Source organism: Dioscorea cayenensis, chromosome 18 (assembly GCF_009730915.1).
Source record: "Dioscorea cayenensis subsp. rotundata cultivar TDr96_F1 chromosome 18, TDr96_F1_v2_PseudoChromosome.rev07_lg8_w22 25.fasta, whole genome shotgun sequence".
NCBI lineage: Eukaryota > Viridiplantae > Streptophyta > Magnoliopsida > Dioscoreales > Dioscoreaceae > Dioscorea > Dioscorea cayenensis.
In genome coordinates this window covers 6,743,437-6,759,097 of record NC_052488.1, presented here as the reverse complement: position 1 = coordinate 6,759,097, position 15,661 = coordinate 6,743,437, and the positions used below count along the sequence as shown (strand labels likewise).

The following is a 15,661-nucleotide window of genomic DNA, read 5'->3' as shown; positions in this document are numbered from 1 at the left end:
TGGGAAGGGTGTCTCCACCATCGATGCACGAAGATGAAGAAGAGGCAAATCTATTGGTAGAAGAAGAATATGAGAAGATGTTGAAAGAGCAACTAGAAGATGTGGAGAGGAGGCGACGAGCATTATCATGCAGAATTGTTTATCATTGCCAAACAAAAGCGGAAGATTATATCTAGCACGGAAATTCTTGAGAAGAAGAAGAAGAGAGGCGATGGCAGCGACTCGGGGAGATGAAGACCGAGGAATCACGAAGATAGGGGGAGTTCTTTGAAGATGGTATAACAAAAGCTTACAGCAGTTCATGAAAACTTTCGGCATCAATTATGTCACAAAGGGGAGAAGTGTGCTTGCACGGGGCCCGACTAGTTATTTGTTTTTCATTTCTTGGGCATTTTGAACATTTAGTCTTCTTGTGTTGAACATTGTTATGTTTGTCGATTCATTATGGTTAAATCGTATTTTTGTCTCACTAGTTGCAGTTTGTAATATTTTCTCAAGTATTTTGTAAGCAACTAAATGATATCTTGTGTCAGTCCTAGTTTCTGTTCTTCAGTTGATGTTGTTCCTGGAAGTTGTAATAGCGTCGGTTTAGTACGTGTCCGGTCGGTGTTATAACGAGAATGTTGTAGCGAGTCGATCTGAGTGCGGAAGCGATTGTGTCAAATTATGCCAAAGGGGAGATTGTTGGTGCTGACCGCACTATTTATTAGTATGATTTGACACCTAGACTCAAGTGACGTGGCAAATAAGGGTGACAAAGCATAATTGATGATGTGGCAAGCATGGTGACATGGCAAGGAGACTTGGAGTGCAAAGGCAAACATCTTGAAGATCTTGATGGAGCTATTTTTTTAGTAAGTCTCTAACATGGAGCCAAATATCTTGAAGATCATGGTGAAGCTATCTTAAAGATCTTGGTGGAGTTATTTTTTTGGCAATGCATTACATTTGAAGACAAGATCATATCAAGACCATATTTAGGGTGATTTGATTGAAGACTAAATATGGTGGAGCTTAATTAAAGAAAGATCTATTCATGGTGTGAATGAATGATTTGAAGAATCCTTGATGAGAATCATTGAAGTCTAATATGACAAGATTTGAGGACCAAACTTGGGTGAATTGAAGATCAAGTTTGGAGAATCTTTGAAGACCAAATTTAGGGAGAATTTGGCAAGTTTCATGGAAGGCGCACAGGGGCGTGCGCCCCTGCGAGGGGCTGCGTGATGAGGAGCTAAGGAGGTAGGCTGAGTTCTGGCGGTCGGGATCGGGAGATTTGGGTGCATCGACTCGGACTAAGCATGGCCAGGGAGGTTGATGGGTCTTGAGGTCGTCCATAGCGTAACGAGAACTCGGTCAGTCGTGATCGGGGCCATGTTGCAACTTATGTTACTGACGGGAGTTCTGCTGACTAATTCAGCGGGAGTTTTTAAATTAGTAGCCGCAGAGATTCTAAAAAGAGGTATGTGCTATATTTGGAGCGTTGAGGCGTCTATATAAAGCTACCTTGCTACGTAGATTGTAGGTGTGACTTTTGAGTGACTCTTTGAGGAGAGTGTGTGAGCACCAAAGCAATCTAGAGAGGGTAGTGATCTTCGTTGTTGAGAGTGTGGTGACAAGTGTTTGTACTCATCTATTTTTTTACCTCTTTTTAGTGGATTGTTTATCTCAGGGCTTGGCCCCAGAGCGTAGGCGAGTGGGCCTTGAGCCCGAGGTTACCAGCGTTGTGTGTCTCCTTGTGTTTGTTTGTGTGCTTTTTCTTTATTGGTTTGTGTGAGACTTCTATGAGTGATTAAGTGTTACTTAATACCCACAAACCACACCGGAGGAACTAACAATTATATTTGTGAAAAAAAGCTTGTTATTAATAAGAAATAAGTTTTTTATTGAGAAATTTCCAATGTTTATGGTACTATTCTATCAAAAGTTCATTGATATGGTATTTAGGATAAGATTTTGATATTTTAAAACTTGTTTTTCATTTTATTAATATACTATTACTTTAGTAGACAAATTGCAATACTAAGATATTAGGTGTGATATTTGCAATTTCATGCTTTTGAGGTTGAAACTTTTATATTGATTATATAATGTTTTATGTCATGCATGATAGGGTTAGTAACTGACTGTGAACTTATTAACTAGGTTACCAACCTCATCCAACTGTTTTTGTTTTTATCTGTGCATTTTATTGAAAGGGATCAAATAAATAAACAAATAAAATGGATAATATCTTTATCAAGAAATTTTTTTTTCTGTTTTTTAATTTAATTTGATTATCTTATTTTGAATTTTAATGGTTGGAATTGATTTGAACATCATTATATTCTTAATTAAATTCAATATTTTTTGGCGGGATTGCACGTGTTAGGGAGATTAATAACTGTTTTTGTTATGGTATTTAATTTTTAGAAGGATCTTGTGTTGTTAGAGACATTTAATTGATTAATTTATTACAATTTGTTTTGTTTGTAATGTTTTTAGTTTTGGACCTATAAAATTATATTCAACAGGTTTGAATCTTGTAGGCACGTGGGCCAAACACCACAGTATATACTGCTGATCCATTCGTGTCCGGGTTGGGATTTGAAAATTATAAAGATGGTATGTTGTGGCATACAAGCATAATTATTGTATAAAATTTCAAAAATTTCATTTTGAGAAATAATATGTTATGCTCACATATTTCAGCATGGGCTTGTCACTTATGAACCTTCTCTTCGCCAACCTCGAAGGCTAAAACGAAGTTGACTCTCGTGTGGGGACTCTTTGACATATTCATACTGATGAAGCTTCTCTTGTCTTCAGTCGAAGGTACAGCATGACTTGCTTTGCATGGTTCAGTAAACACTAATGTCCAATAACCAAATTAATTTATTCTAATAAAATAACAATTACTTCTTGTGGCACACTAGTTCCAAATTGCTATGACATGGTCATCTTATTTGTCGATGGAGACCAATTCCACCAGTCAAAACATTCCATAAAAGACAGAACTATGCTAATTAATAAACTACGATTAATCAAACTAAGCCCCCCACTATTGACCTTCATCGCTTGACTTAATTAAATTATGAAGTCTGAGCCTCACTTTGCTGACCCATGTTTAGCAACAGCTTCATATAAATATAGACCACCCTCCACTGCCTGCCCTCACCACCAAAGGGTGCAATCATTCAGAAGAAGCAGAAAGAGAAGCTAGCTTGTTAGCAGTAAAACAATTAGAAATGGCGTTCATGATGTCTGACGAGTTACTAGGGACCTTTGTGCCCATTGTAGTATACTGGCTTTACTCAGGCCTCTACATTGTTTTGGATGGTAAAGCCATGGACAACTACCGTCTCCACACCAGAGCCGAAGAGGATGTTAAGAACATAGTCTCAAAGATTACTGTCGTCAAAGGTGTGCTCATCCAACAAGCATTCCAGATCGCCGTCTCCCTTTCCTTGTTCACGGTTTGTGATCTATCGTAATTTGTATTTTATCTTACAACTAATACAAGTGAAACCCTATATTATGTGTACTTACGATTTAAAAATTTTAATGCAGATCATTAGCGATGACAGTGGAACAGTGAAGGCACAGCCTAGTTTATTAGTGATGGTGTTGCAGTTCTTGGTGGCAATGGTTGTGATGGATACATGGCAATATTTCATACATAGATACATGCATCTCAATAAGTTCTTGTACAAACATGTACACTCCAAGCACCACACTCTTGTAGTTCCTTATGCCTTTGGAGCTTTGTACAACCATCCATTGGAAGGCCTTCTCCTTGATACAGTTGGTGGTGCGCTCTCTTTCCTTGTCTCCGGCATGACTCCCCGGACTGGAATCTTCTTTTTCTCTTTTGCTACCATTAAGACCGTAGATGACCATTGTGGACTGTGGCTCCCTGGGAATATCCTACATGTGTTCTTTAGTAATAACAGTGCTTACCATGATGTTCATCACCAGCTTTATGGCAGCAAGTATAACTTCTCTCAGCCTTTCTTTGTTATGTGGGATAAGATTCTTGGAACATACATGCCTTATTCATTGGAGACAAGAAAGGAAGGTGGATTTGAGGCAAGACCCATAAAGAAGAATTAGAGAAAGAACAATTGATTATTCTTTCTTGTGTTTATTGTATGATTTTTTTTTTTAATTTCCATACAATATTTAATTTACTTCAGCCAAGCTGAAAAGTGTATAATTAAATTTTTTTAATCATTAATATTTGCTTACATATGTAAAATCTTTCATTGCTTTAATCTCTTGAAATGGTTTTCTTGCTTCTGGTGTTGAATGAGGCTAAAATTTAGTAGTTTTCATTTTTTTTTAATAAAAAAATAGATAATTTACCAGCAGAAATCCAAATCATTAACTTGAAAGAAATGGTCCCTGGCTTTTCTATTTGCCCGTTTCCCCACCAACCAATTTACCATTTAATTAATTTAACAAACTTAAAGGTTGAGGCTAATTCAATTTTGCTTTTCAAAATGATCAAGAGAAGAAGCCATATAAATTAAACATAAAAAAAGGGTCCATTCAATGCAAGAAAAATTCTAAATCGACACGGTAAAATTGGCATGAAAATAAGTTTAAAAATCGTGCCAAATTGACTTTGGCACTGTTTTTGAATAACCGTGCCTATAGTAATGGTGACAAATATATTTTGGCACCATTTTTTTTAACACTATGCCAAACTTTGTCATTGTTTTTGAAACGGTTTTTTACTATTGTGCCAAACATTTCCATTGATTTCTGCCACAGACTTTGGTTCCATATTTACCGCGATTTTGGCATGGTTTTTTTAGCATAATTTTATGTATTATATTTTTTTTCATGGTATTTGGCTCGGTTTTTGACAAAATGTTTTCGGCACGCTTTTTTTATTCTGTGAAAAAAATAATTCATATGAAATTAATTTTATTTAAATGAATTGTGAGTACCTGATAAGAGTGTGTCAAGATATGGGTTATAATTAAGACTAATAATAACTCACTGATAAATAATCTATTCTTTCCCAAATTGAGAAACAAGAATAAGATATGTACATGTACAACTGTGCTACTCTTTAATTATTCCCCTAAATACCGACAAAAGAAACCCAATAAATCCATTTAACTTCTTTTACTGTTATCAAATTCTAAAAACCAAGCTATACATTTACCACTGCTTTTTCATATGCTCTCACACCATCGGAGGAAGAAGAACACATAATTGCCAATTAAAAATCTTGTCCATTGAAATTGGGTTTTGATGGATACTCAAGGCCTTGTAGGGATGGTATCCTTCTCAAATCCTCATCTGAATATGCTGGGAAGAACCAGTATTTCTTGCTGGTGCCGAATACCTGGTCAGGGAATAAATCTGGTAATGCATCAACAGGGGAAAGACAATGCATGATTTCAATTACAAGATGACGCCAGGGATCAAGAGCAAACCTGCACAAAATTTTTTTTCCGGCCCAAATCATGGCCCAAATCATATCTCCATTTTGGAGTGGTTTTCTTCTCATATGCCTAATCTCAATAGAAGAATTCTTCAATTTGAGAAGCATAAAGATGTCAAATTTATTAGATTAATTAAAACTATCTATTGACAAAAGACAGAAACATAAAGTAAATGCATGATCAAGAAGCCAAGAACACTTAAAGTAAATGCCAAGTTCAATACTAGAGCAAACAAAGAAACAGAAGTCAGCCCACAATTTTTTATGATAGGAATTGAGTTAATTAGAATAGTGAATACACTGACCAAATGTGAGAAATGTGGTTGCGAATGTTTTGGGTGTTACGAGAATCTCTCTATTACCAAAGAAAGCAATAAATTGTGACAAAAGTGATAGTGTAACAAGAGTTATCTAAAGAAGTGTGTAGAGCTGCATCATGTAAAAGAAAATGGTTAATATCTGAGTAGCAGGCCAATGGTCGAACAATGAAATCAAACAATCCACATAGCATGCCAAGAATGCCACCCCTACTCGATGGACTAAAATAATGGAATATAACCATAAATGGATTTTTTTTTAATTGTAACTACTTCACACCTCTACCTTTTTGTGCAACCTGACATTGATTAATGTAATTTTGAGTAGCTTTTAATTTTTTTTTATCCCAACACTTCACCAATTTATACTTTTAGAGCCAGTTTGGAAGAAGCGGTTTTAAAAAAACTGGAGCCATATTTGATGTCCCAAATTATATCAATCTTTTAGAGCCGGTTTAAATCAACCGCATGTAAATCATATCCAATTTTTAATTAACTTTGAAAATTCTCTCTCTCGAGTAGAAGCTCAGGAGGGCTAAGGCCTTCACGTCGCTGCCTTCATGGGAGCCACAGAGGCGCCGATCGTTACAGGATCTGGCAACAAGAAGCGCTACCAAGGCGACTTCGCCGCAGAGGTCTGTGACCAATGAAAGCTCGCGCACGCGTCTGGCTCGGATCCTTCGACTCTGCTGAGAACACGGCTGGAGTTCTCGCCGTCCTGGACGCAAGGCCAAGATCAATGTGCCCCAAACTCTATGTTAGTGCCAATGTCTCTAATCGCTTTTTCCCTAATGATTTTGCCCTAATTACGATCAATGTGTCCCATCTCCTCATATACCCAGACACCCGAGAACTCCTCCATCGCCTCAGTCTGAACCGCAAGCATGGAAAGCTCTTGGTTGCTCGAGGAACAGCCAATGCTTGAACCCCCTCCCCTGAGCTCGCCTCCAGCCGATCTTGTTGTTTCTTTTAATTGCTGGTGAGTCTTTTGTTGTGGAATTTATAGGCATGATCTGATTTGGTGTTGATTGTTACCGATCTTATTCATTTTTCAACTTTTTTTTTTCTTAATATTGAGTGAGGCATTGCAATTGCTGCCAAACTAATTTGATTGGCCTGATGAATTGATATGTTGCTTGTTGGTTTTTTGTACTTGGATTTGTTTGATTTGCATGAATTAAGTTAGAATGAAATAATTTGGACATGGAATTCATTTTAACGGAGCGTATCTTCTCTTCTTTTTTTTTTTGTTGCTTATTTTGGATTTGGGATTTATTTTACCTTGAGCTAGTTTTATCTTTCCTCTTGAGTTTTTAAAATGATTGTCCTATGGTTTCTGCCAAGGATGAAGCAATGAAGGTCATGAACATGGTTATATGCATATATATATATATATATTGATCAATTGATGGATTAAATATATATGTCATTCTATATTATCATAAAGGAGATGCTGGATGTGGATCCTAGGGAGCCTGAGATGAAAAAATTGATGAGAGAGTACAATGACTTCACAAAAGGAGGTGTTGTTTTTCCCTTTGAACATACTGGATCTAAAAGGCTTTGAAGGTAGACGTGTATATATATATATATATATATGCATGTATGTATGTATATCAATTTGACTATAATTATGTAAAACTTGGTAGTTTTCTTTCTACCAAGTACATCATTAGGGGTTTAGTTTGTTTTAATAATTTAATTTGTTAGTTGAAACCCATGCTCTTGATGTCCATGCCTCTTATGCAATTGGAATTATTTTGATCATATGTGATAAGAGGATTTATTTATGGATTCACATAAATTTTCTTGAAATACGCTAAATGCTAAATCATGCAAATATATGAAAAAAGTTCATTCATGTTGGTAGGAATTTAATCTATTGACATTTTTTTTTCATATGGGAATACTGGTTTGTGGGATTTGAGTGAAAGCAATGATCATGTAATGTAATATCTAAAGGGTCAATGGATGAATGATTGTGAAGCATCAGTTCATTTACATATGAAACAAACATTTGGTGTTGTTAATGGTGTTTTAAGGAGCAAGAACATCAATGGATCTTCAAAGACAAAAGTATATAGAATGGAGGATTGTAGATCCAGAGAATTACTAATTTCCTTGTTGCGTAATCAAGAAGAGTAGTTTTGGAACCATGGGATCTTACAGCTTACTTGATTTTTCAAATAATTGACAATCGCTTTACTAAGTACAATAATTCTGGAGATTGCTATCTAATTTGCTCTAAGAATGAGAGCCCACTTGTGCCAGCTCTCGATTAATGGTATTTCTCCAGTTCGAAGTCTTGCTTTTTTGGAAAATTTATCCAATAATAAAGTGCTTAGTTGTACCTATTGTGTTCTATTTGCAATTGATAATTTTCAAGGTAATGATGATGATGGAATACTCAGGTAACTTGCATAATTGTAGATTTGCAAATGGTTTCCTTTCTTGATTTGTGCGATAATGCTTTCAAAGTATTTTTTTTTCTTCTAGAATAAATTGTGATGATCATATTGTGCCTCATTGGAGTAGTGAACCAGGCCTGTTTGCTTCATATGATGCCCACGGCAAGTCACCACAAGACACATTAATTAATGATGTTGGAAGAAACATGCATAGCATGGGTGTAACTGAGCTGGTTCTTTTGGGAAAAGAAGAAACCGGCTTCTTCTTTTGGAATGATTAAAGTTTGGTGATGCAAGAGTGTTTTCCTGATGTAAATAATGATTGTGTTTTCCCACCTAATCAAATTTTGTGAGTTGATGGACATTATAAAGACTTAGATATGATGTTCAGGTTGCCCTGACATTATCATTATGTGGATTATCTAATTATTTTATTTTTAAATCTTTGGGACTAATGTTTTCATTGATACTCTTGTCAGAAATAGTCCCATGTTTGAGCAACAAAGCTCTGCGGCTGTGGATAGTTTTCTTTCATCATCACTAATGGTTTATATAGTTTGACAATGACACATTTCTTTATTTGGCAATCATGTTTCCATGTATCTTTTGACTTTTTGTTTGCTTATGCTTTAACTTGCAACTACTATCTTGGAAATTTTAACACCAGCAGAGAAACATGATGGCGTTTCATTATTGCAGAGCACCTCTGTACAATTGGAAAGTGAAATTCTCTCTTCTAGTAAGATGTAAGAAAACCATCCATTTGAATTTGATAAATTTGGTAAATTCAGTAGATTCTTGACCAGTTTATATATAATTCATTCTACTATCAATAGTTATTATCAAATTAAGCTAATATTTGATGGAACTGGTTTTGCTTTTGTTCTCTTATCCATTCTGGCGCATAGGAGTAGACAGTTCATTTTTCTCTGACTTATACTCTGCCATTTATGCATGATTGAGCTTAATGATTAGATTTATATAACTAGAAGAATAGTGATGAATATGTGGTTGGAATTAATAATAATGAAATTAAAGGGAACAAGCCTATTAAGATTATCTTCCATTCTTATTAGATAAGTTTCTTGTGCTTCCTCTCCTAACTTTATCAATGCTATCCACTTGTCATATCTTCTATCTATATATGAATCTGTCCCAAGCCCATGTTTGTGCCATTTCTTTTGAGGTAAATATTTCCCCAATATAAATTCAAAATGTAATATAAGAATTAATTTGCATTTGAGATCATGATAGTCAAGGGATTTTTTGGATTTGTTTTGTTTAATGTTTTTTATTATGGAAAATCATGATTATTTTCCTTTCATGGTCATTATAGCAACACACTTTGCAGATTGTTTCATTCCTTTCATATAGATGAAATGGCTTCAAAATGTGAATTTGGAAGCAATTGTGTACTTCAGTTTAAACTATGAATACTCATTGCTCCTTTGACTTCATAAGTTAATCTCCTAATGATGCATTTTCCTTTTGTAAATAAATTATTTTTGATATTGTGATTGCATCCTTGCTGATCTTTACTTTGAAGGGATTCTACATGACTTGAGTTCTAAATATGTGAAACATATATGTTAGCATTTAAAGCAGCAAATCCAGATGCTGTTTTTGAGGATTTTATTTGATGGCATTCACCTGGTGACTGGGAGAGTGAAGAAATCGAATACAGATCCACTAGTAACAAGGAAGACCCTGAGCGATGCAACTGACCTCCTCAGGGAAAGCTTTCAGAAAGGATGTCTGAACATGGGAACTCATGGCGGAAATTCTGGAATTACTCTCCAGCTTTGCCGGCTTCCGGGCAGAAGCCTATTTTTGATCCAATTAGAGAAGGGGAGAAGGTACTTCAACTGCCCAATCATGTTTCATGTTACTTCTCATTGCATTTTAGACTAAGGCTTTAGTAATTTTTCTTTTCATGTTTTAGAAAATGACTTTTGAAAACCATGATGCTACACTTCCAATGGTCACTTACAAAAATGCATTTAAACTTGGAGGGCATATGATAGCCCTAGAGTAACCCTTCAGTAATGTTTTTCATGTTTTAGAAAATAATTTCCCGATTTGGGAGAACATGATGTGTTAGTTTTTCAATATAGCCCTAGTATAAAATCTGCAGTTATTTGGAGTTAAACAAAGTATCATCTATTGTATGTAGGATGAGTTTCATGATTGCTTAAATGCACTTCTTATGGTCTTTCACTCATGTAGATTTGTGTGTGTTCTATCTCTTTTGGCATAAATTTGATGCACTATAAATTTGATGTGAAAAATGTAGCAAAAAGAAATTCATGTATTCACATTGAAATCCTGTTTTCTTGTTCATTTTGTCTAGATCTAGAGTATCTAAGTTTGGCCCATGGCATCTTGCTTGGCGTTGTCATGTGCAAAGGAATGTTTTTGTATCTGCATTGAGAGCTCATCTGTGGAACAACTCAATGTGAGTTGCAGAAGTGCAATGTCTGGCACTTGTTATATCCCAAAACATGCATCATGTTAGAGACCTGTCTTGTTAGTCTTTCCAGAATCCAACTCATTATTATCATAAATCATATGTTTAAGTGCCCATTGATCTAAGTGGTATAGACCATAAATTTTAAGAGCAGTCGTGACATGTTCTACATTATTGCTAGTGGAGAGAGTTATGGACCAAAAATAACAACTATTGTCTTTTAGTATATATATATAAAATAACATTGACTATATTGTTGTTGCTTGTGGTGCTATCCTAATTGAAAACTCCATTTTTACTAAAAGGTTAATCATATTTATATTGTCTATTCTTGTACTTGTTATATTTTTTACTTTTTTTCTCCTCTCCTAGTAGACATGTTCTAATTTCTATTCTATGTTATCATTTCTATTAACTTTGTAGTTTATTCTTTTTAGCACATGTGCCTTTTTTTTGTACTATCTCTTTTCCAATAATTCATATAGTGTTGATGTATAGATGCCATGTTTTTTTTTAACCATTTTCAAAAATCTCTGTTGTACAGTCAAGTTTCTTCATTTTGAATGAATGCAAATAAGTTTATTTATGAAAATTTATTCTGACTTCTTATGAAGAACAAAGTTTATGAAAATCTCTGCAGGTCTTTGTATTATATATGTTGATACATTTTGTTTATGAATTGGAATCTACAAATGATATCCACTTTCTTAAATGCATGTATCTACAATGTTCAATGCAATTGACATATAAAATTAGTGCAAACTGGTTGGCTGAACTATTCAAATTTATAGATAAATGTTTTGATTTTTGAATCTTCAGTTGCTTTATGAACATTAAAATCTATCTGTAATACTATTGTGGGAGGTATCTGCTGCTTGAATCAGTGATTGAGATGGACATTTGTTTTTGAGCTATGACATCTGATTTGAAATTATGTGAAAACTATACCCCTTTTTCTTTTCTTTCTTTTCTTTCTTTTTTTTTTGCAAAAACAATTAATCTTATTTGATTTTCGTTGGTCTTTATTGTTTTGCAATTGAAAATTGAGCATGTTTAGGCTGGGTCTGTGAACAGTTTGTGCTACAGTAATTTTGCTACATTGAATTGCTACAGTACTCCGCCAAAATACTCCCGAATCCACACTTTTCATCGAGGCCGCATACATGGGCACACATCCATGCAGTAGATCGCGTTGCATCTTCAATAAATGTCACATTGATGAAGGTCTTGCTAGTAATGCACATGTCGGAACACATGAGTGTGACTGACTTTGTGCCTCTCTAATTTGCATGTTCACTCGAGCACAATGAAGGTTGGCACACACTCATATGTCTTCGAGCACAACTTGTTTCTTCACGTTAGTTCACTCCAAGATTTCATCAGAAAGGTACATCCACGATCCACTTTGGTTTCTTTCCTCCATAATTGTGTCCACAACCCTACATGCACAAAAGAACACAAATACACATGTATATGTGATAAAATCTGAGGAAAATAATGCTCAATGTAAGAAAAGAATACTTCATATTACTAGTACACAAGCACTTATCAATTATGCATCATGATGTGTTTCATAATTCATTTAGGTTGTTTAATTGATTGATCATGCCTTGTTGATATTGATATTGAAATCCATGTTACTGTTTTTATCATCAATGTATTATGCAGTTCACTTAGATTGTTGTCATGCAATTGTTTTTATCCTTATTTGAAAATGTTTAATTGATTCATCATGCCTTGTTGATATTGATACTTAAATCCATGTTGTTGTTTTTAGCAACAGTGTATTATGTGGTTTTCATCATGCAGTTCACTTAGCTTGTTGTTTCACAGTTGTTTTTATCCTTATTTTAGAATTTTTTTTAATTAATTCATCATGCCTTGTTGATATTGATGCTGAGATCCATGTTGTTGTTTTTATCACCAGTGTATTATACAGTTCACTTAGCTTATTGTTATGCGGAGTTTTTATCCTTATTTTAGAATGTTTAATTGATTCATCATGCCTTGTTGATATTGATACTAAAATCCCTAATCCTGCATTTGATACACAATGCACACCATGTTTTTCTGCTTCATTAGAATTTAAATATCACGGAGGTTGTGAATACTACACATGATGAGGGCAATTCAAAGTCTAGAAAAGCAAAATGTGGTACCCCAAAAAAGTGGTGGAAAATTGAATTTGACAACTTTTTGATCCCATTGTTGGTTGAACAAGCCAAAAAAGGGCTTAAACATGATAGGTCCTTCAAAAGAGTAGCGTTTTCCTACGCTGCAAGTGTTGTAAATGGAAAATTTGGAACTAACTTTACTACAGGGAATGTTGAGAACCATTATAGGACTTTGAAGGCACGATATGTTGAGATAAAAAAAAGTGAGGGACTTGAGCGGGGCTGGTTTGGACGATGAGACAAAGATAATCACTTTTGACTCCATTGTTTCCCTCACTTACGTTGAGGTTTGTATCATAACTAGCTGTGGGTTATCTAATAACACTAGTTGATGATTTTTTTTCCCACCTGTTGATTTTTTTTTTGTTTCATGCTAGGCACATCCAGCTGTGAAGGCCGTCATTAACAAACCCATTGAGAATTATGAAGGGCTTAGGATTATTTGTGGCGAGGACAACGCAACAGGTTCATATGCGATGTCGTTGTATATTGATTTTGCTAAAAAAATCCAATAAGTGAGGATGCTAGCAATGATAATGATAATTTTTGAATCACCTATTGACAATGTTAATAGTGATGGAGATAGGGAGTGGGAACTACGTGCCACCCATCACTAGTAGTCCTGTGACATCATCCACCTATAGATCCCAACATTATAGGTAACCTAAGGGCAGTTGCATGATGGTTGAACTTGTTATTGTAGTTGGAGAAATAAATGTTGTTATTAAAAACCCTACACATTGGTCGGAGACACTGTATTCAAAAGATGAGCGGAGGTAGATGGATACAATGAGCATGTTCTTGAGAATGTTTTTTTGATTATCTTCGAGGACCATGAGAATGAGGGAGAAGGTTCATGGTCAAAAAGGATGGATATCGCCAAGCTTGGATTTAGAAGCATCTCTCCCACTTCGTGTGAACATGTTATGTGCCATTGAATTTTTGCTACATGGATGTCTAATTTCGATTCACTTATGTTGTTTTCATTGCTTTTATACGTTATCCGCATTCACATTCTATCATTTTTAAACTACGCATGATCTACTGTGCATGCATGCTATTAGACTTTGATGATACTTTTGTGGACGGACATGGGTCTTATCTAGCATGGGATTTACATGTGCTACATCTTCGTATCATATTATTTTACCTTTACTACTTGTCTGTTATGCTCTGACATGCATGCAAATTGAAAATTGTTTAAGTTATGTATGCTTTTGTCTTTGTCTTTTGCATGTATCATGTTTATATTGCCTCATGATGTCACAACATGCTAAATTTATTTTGCTTTGTAAATCATAATTATATTTGCTGTCTTTCATACCAAATGTATATGGTAATCACATTTATGTGTGATTATTTTATTTTTTATTTTTTCTTGGGTTATGGTTTATTTTTGTTTGGCTAATTGTGTGTTTTTTGTTTTGTGCATTTGTTGTTTTATTTGCATACAGGTATGGTATAGTTTTAATGGCAATGACGATGACCAAGAGCCAAAACAAAGCACTAAAAGCGTTTGTCCCCAATGAAATGGTGTTCTTTTTCCGCTCTTGGGTTATTTCAATGCTTTGGCGAGGCGGATCTATGCGACCATCTTAAAACCATTAGCACGTGTTGTCAAGATGGTAATGGGTAGTGAGTATGGTGGGAAAATGAGCAATACAAGCGCCATTTTGCGACCCTACGTGTACTTATTCTTGAATCCGCACAACCTATTAGATGCACTTTTTGTGAAAAATAAAAAAATATATTATTTGCGAGGTTTTATCGACTTCTTTGTCTTTATCTTATTGCTTGTTGGTTACGAGTTTTTCCTTTTTTTATCCCCTTGTTTTATTTTTCCATATTGATACGCTAGTGGACATAAAAAAATGGCAATGAAGAATTCTTTGGTACATGGGTTTATATCGCATGAGCCATTTTTTGAGATGCACATAGCAGCAACGGGGAGGCTTTTGTTCGAACAAGACATGGAGACTTGAAGACCTCAAGGCTTAGGAAAATTTGATAAGTGCAAGTACGAAATCTTCTCAACAGGGTTAATTTGTACCTTATGGTTTCATGAGTCTGGGTGTTTTTTGACATCTGGACCTTTCTGTAAACTATTGTAAGAACACCAGTCTCATTTTTTGGTTTTTAAGCAATTGTATACAATTGTAAGAACAATAAGTTATGTATTTAATTTGGTCGCAACCTATCTTATTGTGAACTTTTTTATTTTTATATTTGTATACATGAGGTTTACATTTCGGATGTTGTAACAAATCCTTAATTATGTCAATGCTTTAAACAGGATTATGGCATGTTAAATTTTATCTTTCCTGTAATATAATGTGAACCAGATTATGTAAGATGTTTAAAAATTTACTTAGGAAACTCACAATTATGTTAACATATTACATAAGATGTAAAGAAATTTACTTAGGAAACTTGTAATTATTTGTAAACTAAATTAGATCACAATGTCAACCGCAATCTAACATAATACATGTCTAAGCTATATTTAATTAAAAACAAAATCCAAACTCATTAGCAGTACCAGAAGGGTAAGTTTCACTAGTGGCCCTAAATGTTTCATCATCATAACGCTATGGCCACAAATGTTTCTTTTGTAACATTGTGGTCACAAAACTATTCTCTGGTTGCAATGATGACCACAAATGATTTTTTGTAACATTGTGCCCACAAATGTTTCATCATTATAACGATGTGGCAACAAAGGTTTCCTACATGGATCATGTGTTTTGTGGCCACATCATCACATTTATGGCCATCAGTGCAACTGGAGAATAGTTCTGTGGTCAGAACGGTACAAAAAAAAAAACATTTGTGGCCATCAGTGCAACCGGAGAATAGTT

At 34.9% G+C, this 15,661-nt stretch overlaps 1 protein-coding gene across 1 annotated transcript; it reads left to right on the top strand.

Annotated features, from left to right (window-relative positions):
* Positions 1-3,153: 3,153 nt before the first annotated feature.
* Positions 3,154-4,278, top strand: LOC120282414 (sphinganine C4-monooxygenase 1-like). The gene is made up of 2 exons (XM_039289224.1): positions 3,154-3,455; positions 3,550-4,278. The coding sequence occupies exons 1-2, from the start codon at positions 3,228-3,230 to the stop codon at positions 4,090-4,092; spliced, it is 771 nt and encodes a 256-aa protein (XP_039145158.1). The 5' UTR covers positions 3,154-3,227; the 3' UTR covers positions 4,093-4,278.
* The last annotated feature ends 11,383 nt before the right edge of the window (positions 4,279-15,661 follow it).